Genomic DNA, 7,662 nt, shown 5'->3' with positions numbered 1-7,662 from the left:
CAAATGCGCTTTACACAACTGATGTGTGTATGGATTGGGATAACAGTTGTATGAGCCCCTAATAAAATGTTAAAAAAAGAGAAAAAAATAAAATAAAAATAAATGCATTACCGAGAAAAAAAAAATCCAAAAAAAAAAAAAGATTTTATTTCTACACATATTTTTTGTTTTGCTCTCTCGTTATCACATATCTTTAAGTACAATAAAACCAGTTGCCATTAAGGTGATTCTGACTCACATTGGTCCCGTGTGTGTTAGAGGCTTTTGTTGTTGTTAGAGGCTTTTCAATAAGGGATTTTGGGGAAATCGATTATGAGGCCTCTCTTCTGACGTGCTTTGGAGTGGACTCAAACCTCAAACCTTTTGAACATGTTAACTATTTGCACAACCCACATATTCCATACTAGAACTTAATGTTTTCTCACTTAGAAGAACAATAGCATTTGTTTCATTATAACAAAGTATGCAAAAAAAATAAGAGGAGACAAAAACATAAAACCAACTCAATGCTAACAAGTTTATTCTGGCTCCTAGCACAGGGTAGAATTGCCGCTGTGGGTTTCTGAGACTATAACTCTTTTGGGAATAGAAAGCCTCGTTCTTCGGAGGAGCTGCTGGCGGTTTTGAACTGCTGATCTGGTGGTTAACAGCCCAACATCTAACCACTATGCCACCAGGGCTCCTATGAAGGAAAAGAAAGATAAATGTTGTCACAGTTTAGCTTCTATTTACTGTGTTAGCATAGTAACTTTTTCTATATTCAACATGGGGTTATTAAATCTGTAGCAATTTGCTGTATCATAATTATCCATATAACTGTATTCTTAAATTGAATATAAATATATTTTAATTTTAAATTATTATACAAATTAATTATATGTCCATAGGTTTAAAATCTCTGAGAATCCCTAGATTTCATTCCACCTCATTCCTTAAGACATTGCACTAATTAGACCCAAATATCCAACAAGGGATTCACTTCATTAGATAACACTTTTAGTATTCCTCAGTTGGCACATAATATGAGCCCTTAGCAATTGCTTAACTTACCTCTTACTGCAGCATAATGTAGATTACCAGGAAGCATCCCCTCCTGGATTATGGGAACTCTCATTGTTCCCCCCTGGGCTTGACTCAACCAGTTCCACATTTGTTTGTTTTTTTAAACCTTTTATTAGGGGCTCATACAACTGTTATCGCAATCTAGACACACATCAATTGTGTAAAGCACATTTGTACATCATTCTCAAAACATTTTCTCTCCACTTAAACCCCCGGCATTAGGTCCTCATTTTTCTCCCTCCCTCCCCGCTCCCCCCCAGTTCCACATTTGTTCCAAAGGTCTTTCACTCAAGATGCTACTTCTTGGTAACAATTTCTGTATTATTTACGACTTTTTCCCCCCAGATAGAATAATTTTGATGTCGATTAACAATAGCTAACATGTAGTAAATGTTTCTTTTGTACCCGGGCCTGACACATGATAAAAGCAAAACCAGGCAACTTATTGTCAGACAGTCTGTTCTGACTCAGCAAGCCTTTGGACAGACTAGAACTGCCTCTGTAGATTTCTGAGGCTGTAAATCTTTTTTTTTTTTTTTTATCATTTTATTGGGGCTCTTACAGCTCTTTTCAGATTCCAGACATCAATTGTATCCAGCATATTTGTACACATGTTGCCATCATCACTTTCTAAACATTTACTTTATATTTGAGCCCTTGGTATCAGCTCTTCTTTTTTCCTTTGATAAATTATAAATTATTATGGTTTTCATATCTTACATGTACCACTGTCTCCCTTCACCCAGTTTCTGTTGTTCATCCCCCTGGGTAGGTGGCGGGGGGCTGGGGGGCAGGCGGCTGTAAATCTTTGCAGAGTAGAAACTCTTTCTTTATGTTTCTTCCAAGGAGCTGCTGGTGAGGTTGAATTGCCGACCTTGTGGTCAGCAGCCCAATTTGCAACCCCCTACTCCACCAGGACTTCCCTTGGCACATGGGAGGTGCTTACTATTTGTTGGATGAATACCAGACATGGCGCTAAGTGCTTTACACAAATTCACTGATCCTGACAACTCTGTACTAAGAGTTTCTCCCTTTACAGAAAAGGACATGGTGGCACAGAGCGCTTTCGAACTGCCCTAGGACACACAGCCAATAAATGTTGGAGTAAGGATTTAAACCCAGGGTCATCTTAAATTTTTGCCACACTCTAAGCAAAAAGGGGAGAACTCTAAGAGGGGTGCCATAGAACAAAGGGAAAAAATACAGGTGAATTGCAGGTGGGACTGGAAACAGGAACCAGAAAGGCCATATTCTCTCATTCTCCTCTTTGCTTTTCAGACTCGATGTGGTACCTTTCGATGGGCAATATTGGCAAAATGATGCCATCGGTCACATCACTGGTCCTAATCTTTGATTCACCTTTGAAATCCCAGCACTAGCCCCAGTTCCTTGTGTGGCCTGGCCAAAGTGCTTCCATTTCTTTGGGTCACAGTTTCCTCCTCCGTATCTATAAAAGCACAAGTGTTTAGCAGAGAGTTATTGAGGTCTCTTCCACCGTGAAAATTCTATAGCCCTGGGAGCGTCTCCCGGGACCGAGGTGCATTCGTGAAGTTGACAGTGTGCACCTCGGGGACAGAATGAGGAAGATTCCAAGACAAGAGGGGCGGAATAGTGAGGGGCTTGACTGGAGCCTCAGTGTTCAATGACAATTTAGCACCGGGGTCAGGATAAATGGGGGACAGAGAAGACTTCCAACTCTGACCCGACCAGATTGCTTTGAAAGTCACCTCTGAGATCTGAGCAGTTCTGAGCGGTGGAGAAGGGGGCAGGGAAGAGGAGTAGCTTCCTGGTGGAACTTTTCTCTGGGCTCAGACTTCCCTGCACAGTGTTTTTATCTAGGCCACAGGGAAGAGAACCAAATGAGCAACTCAAGCATTTGAATGGCCTAAGGAGCAAGCCACACCTCCCTGGGTCTGTTTCATCATCCGAACACGAGAGCTTTGACTTATGTGATCAGGGTCCTCCCTAGCTCTAACATTTGGTGTCCTGGGTACTGAGTCGAAACCAAATCTCTTCTCAAATGCTCCATTCTGGTCCCAGACCTCTGTCTTCATTCCTTTGCTATATTTAGACCTGGCTTCCTTTCATCTTCATTTCCCTTAAATCCTACAGTTCGGTGTTGATGGCTTCTTAGCACCTTTGTACTCGCTTTGTTTTCTTTCTCATATTTTTCTCCTGATGCCCAGATCACGCCCCTGTTCCAGTTCTCCAATTCCCTGTCCACCTACCCCTCTGCATCCCTGCCTCCTCCTGCAAGCTATCTTCTTGAGTTCCTCCAAGGGCCCCCTGAGATCCCCTATCACCGATTCCTCTCACAGAAACACACCTTTCTCTAAAGCCGAAGGATCAGATAGTCAGTGGCTCAGGTGACAAACCTGCTGTCGGATTACAGGTATTGTTTCCTGAAAGACCACACTGCAGTGTCAGCCGAGTCTCAGCCTGTCTGTAGCCCACGCAAGGTGAGAATGACCAGAACCCACCTCGAGCACCGGTGCTCCCCTGGAAACATGGCTCCGAGCCCCTGGCCTGGCCTGCTGCTGCTGCTGTCCTGTGCAGGTGAGAGGGGCAGGGAGTAGAGCTGGGGTGAAGCGGATGGGTGCTGGAAAGAGGGTAACAGGTTCAATTTAAAAAATAAATCAAGGGGCAAGGGAAAGGGGCAGAGGCTGGTCCTAAGGGAGAAAAGGACCCAGCTCACCAGCTCCTTTACCTCATCCTTAGATCCAGGCAGGGAACGGGGATCTCAGGGCTGGGGCTCTAAACTCTACCCTTTCAATGACTTCTGGTTTCTTTCTTGACAGTGACTCTGACCCCTATGGGGTCTCGGTCCCTGGACCCCGGTCTCTCCCTCTTGAAGTCATTGCTCTCGGCCCTGGATCAGGCACCCCAGGGTTCCCTCAGCCGCTCGCAGGTCTCTACATTCCTGGCCAATATTTCTACATCCTTTGAGCTTGGGAGAATGGGGGAGGGTCCAGTGGGAGAGCCCCCACCTCTCCAGCCCCCTGCCCTCCGGCTCCATGACTTCCTAGTGACACTGAGAGGCAGCCGGGACTGGGAGCCAATGCTGGGGCTATTGGGGGATGTGCTGGCCCTGCTGGGACAGGAGCAGACTCCCCGGGACTTTCTGGGGCACCAGGCCGGTGTGCTGGCCGGACTCGCAGAAGTGCTCTTGGGAGCCTTAATTCCTGGAGGTCCCCCGGCCCCTACTCGACCACCATGCACCCGAGATGGACCCTCTGACTGTGTCCTGGTGGCTGACTGGCTCCCTTCTCTGCTGGTGTTGTTGGAAGGTACACGCTGGCAGGCACTGGTGCAGGTGCAGCCCGGGGTGGACCTGCTCAATGCCACAGACCTCCATGGGAGGGAACCAGCCCCTCACTTTTTGCAGGGGTTATTGGGTTTGCTCACACCAACCGAGGAGCTGGGCTCTGAGGAGGCTCTTTGGGGTGGTCTGCTACGCACGGTGGGGGCTCCCCTCTACGCTGCCTTCCAGGAGGTGCTGCTCCGTGTCACTCGCTCTCTGCAGGATGAGGTCTTTTCCGTCCTGGGACAACCAGAGCCTGATGCTAATGGGCAGTGCCAGGGAGGTGAGTGCTGCCGGTGCTGGGGCTGGGTTGTGGCCGGGCTAGGAATGGGATCAGGGCCGTCATCTCCCTTACTTTCCCCCCCCAGCTAACCTCCAGCAGCTGCTGCTCTGGTAAGTTACAGGGGACCTTTTGGGAAGGATTGGGGCTGGGGAATCAGGAAGGCATCAGCCTCCCAAGCTGAATCAAAAACTAGGGGGAAGAGGGGCGTTCAGTGGTTGTGGAGTGGGGCTGTCTGGGTTGGTGTCCTCGCTCTCCCTCTTCCTGGCCTTGACTCAGGACCGCCACACCTTCTTTCCATGCCTCCTCGCCCCTGTTGTGGCAAGGATGAATGAGTGGAGACTAGATGAGCAAACCACGTAGAATACTGCCTGGCACACTGTGCTTAGTGAACGTCAGCTAGTAAAGATGGATCTACTCGACGGCAATTGTATTGTTTTACTATAGATGGGGTATGGAGAAAGGACAAGACTCAAGTCCTAAACCCCTGATGATTTTGGTCCAACCCCAACTGTGCCAGAGGACAATTCGACACATTCAGTTGCTAGGCAGATTTCCTGACAGGAGACCAACCGAGGTTATGTTTAAGCTATCTAAAAGCATTTGAAGGAGAAAGAAGGGGACCAGGAGGACAGAAGGGACTTCATCTGGGCTGCTCCTGAGGCATTTGGCGCCTTGGGAGGACATAGCTTGCTTGCCGATCCTGTCCCCCCCCACCCCCCATCTAAGCTAGTGTCACCATACTCCCAAAGACCTTGCCACACGCTCTGCTGCAGGGCTCAGGGCCAGGGTTAGCATCTTCAGCTAGAGGAAATATGAACTGATCAGATCCTGTCTGCTCCTCCCTCTGCACCCAGGGGCGTCCGGCACAACCTCTCCTGGGACATCCAGGCGCTGGGCTTTCTGTCTGGATCGCCACCCCCACCCCCTGCTCTCCTCCACTGCCTGAGCAAGGGGGTGCCTCTGCCCAGGGCTTCCCAGCCCGCTGCCCACATCAGCCCTCGCCAGCGGCGAGCTATCTCTGTGGAGGCCCTCTGCGAGAACCACTCAGGCCCGGCACCCCCCTACAGCATCTCCAACTTCTCCATCCACTTGCTCTGCCAGCACGCCAGGCCAGCCACCCCACAACCCCCTCCCAGCACCGCTGCCATCTGCCAGACAGCAGTGTGGTATGCTGTCTCCTGGGCACCGGGCGCCCAAGGCTGGCTCCAGGCCTGCCATGACCAGTTTCCCGATCAGTTCCTTGAGGCCGTCTGTGGCAACCTCTCCTTCTCAGCCTTGTCCGGTCCTAACCGCCGCCTGGTAAAGCAGCTTTGTGCTGGCCTACTCCCGCCCCCCACAAACTGCCCTGAAGGCCTGCCCACCGTCCCCCTGACCCCAGACATCTTCTGGGCCTGCTTCTTGGAGAACGAGACTCTATGGGCTGAGCGGATGTGTGGGGAGACAAGTCTCCAAGCTGTGCCCCCCAGCAACCAGGCTTGGGTTCACCATGTGTGCCAGGGCCCCACGCCGGACATCACTGACTTCCCACCGTGCCGCACAGGCCCCTGTGGGGAGCGCTGCCCAGATGGGGGCAGCTTCCTGGTGATGGTCTGTGCCAATGACACTATGTATGAGGCCCTCGTCCCCTTCTGGCCTTGGCTCGCAGGCCAGTGCAGAATCAGTCGTGGAGGCAACGACACTTGTTTCCTGGATGGCCTCCTGGGCCCCCTTTTGCCCTCCCTGCCCCCGCTGGGACCATCTCCACTCTGCCTGGCTCCAGGGCCCTTCCTGCTCGGCTTGCTATCCCAGTTGCCCCGCTGTCAGTCTTCTGTGCCAGCCCTTGCCCACGCCACACGCCTACACTATCTCCTTCGTCTGCTGACCTTCCTCCTGGGTCCAGGGGCTGGAGGGGCCGAGGCGCAGGGGATGCTGGGCCAGGCCTTGCTGCTCTCCAGTCTCCCAGACAACTGTTCCTTCTGGGATGCCTTCCGCCCAGAGGGCCGGCGGAGTATTCTGCGGACCGTCGGGGAGTACCTGGAGCAGGAGGAGCCCCAGACCTCACTGGGCCTGGACCCTCCTGTGAGCCCGGACTCCGGAGTGAGCAAGATGGAGCTGCTGGCCTGCTTTAGTGTGAGTGAATCACCTGGGGGAAAGCTCCTGGAATTCAGGGAGGGGCTTCCAGAGGAAGTCCTTCCTGCTGAGAGGCAAGTAAGATAGGGCAGTGGTTTAAGCACAGGGCTCTGGAATCGGGCGTTGACGGTTTAGGTTTGTGGCCAACCTTGGGCAAGTTATTTAACCTGAACAATAGTCTATGAACTGGGAATAGTAATGGCACTGCTCTCTTCGGTGGTTGTAAGATTACATAAAGAGGAGGGCCAGTTCATACATGCAGAGGTTCAGTCCAAACAAACATGTCTCAACATGTCTCTGAGATCATGGGCGGCTGTAGACAAGTTCTTAGTCTTGTCGCATCTCTTCAGGGGAACAGACAAGGCTTTCTACTTTCTACTCCTGTAAAGTCATGAAACCCGCAGGGACCGTTCTACCCTGCCCGATGGGGCTGCTACGAATCAAAATGAACTTGAAGGACAGCAGTGAGTTTGGTTTTAGGTTCTCTTTAGAATGTTTTTAAAAAAAACGCTTCAAAATAAATAAATAAATAAATAAAATAAAAAACCGCTTCGGTAGCACGTATACTAAAATTGGAACGATAGAGAAGATTAGCATGGCCCCTGCGCAAGGATGACACGCAAATTCGTGAAGCGTTCCATTTTTATACAAAATACTAATAATTTATAAACCATCAAGGGTTCGAGGGCAGGGGAGCAGAGAGGGAGGGGGAAAATGAGGAGCTGATACCAAGGGCTCAAGTAGAAAGCAAATGTTTTGAGCATGATGATGGCAACAAATGTACAAATATACTTGACACAATGGATGGATGTATGAATTGTGATAAGAGTTGTATGAGCCCCCAATAAAATGATTTAAAAAAAATAACAGCCTAGAAAACCATATGGGGAAGTTTGACTCTGTCCTA

General features: G+C 49.9%; 1 protein-coding gene and 1 pseudogene across 1 annotated transcript in view; both read left to right on the top strand.

Annotated features, from left to right (window-relative positions):
- Positions 1–3,569: 3,569 nt before the first annotated feature.
- The window catches only part of STRC (stereocilin), a 21,866-nt gene continuing 17,773 nt past the window's right edge, over positions 3,570–7,662 (top strand). The window contains exons 1-4 of the mRNA XM_004709482.1: positions 3,570–3,618; positions 3,861–4,646; positions 4,732–4,756; positions 5,501–6,755. Of these exons, the coding sequence (XP_004709539.1) occupies positions 3,570–3,618; positions 3,861–4,646; positions 4,732–4,756; positions 5,501–6,755 (2,115 nt within the window). The remainder of the gene's footprint in view (positions 3,619–3,860; positions 4,647–4,731; positions 4,757–5,500; positions 6,756–7,662) is intronic.
- Positions 7,302–7,402, top strand: LOC115868230 (annotated as a pseudogene).

Source organism: Echinops telfairi, unplaced genomic scaffold (genome assembly GCF_000313985.2).
Source record: "Echinops telfairi isolate 266 unplaced genomic scaffold, ASM31398v2 ScPeMD7_8;HRSCAF=38, whole genome shotgun sequence".
In the NCBI taxonomy this organism is placed as follows: domain Eukaryota; kingdom Metazoa; phylum Chordata; class Mammalia; order Afrosoricida; family Tenrecidae; genus Echinops; species Echinops telfairi.
The sequence above is the reverse complement of the archived record's forward strand: the minus strand, read 5'-3'. Positions and strand labels throughout refer to the sequence as shown.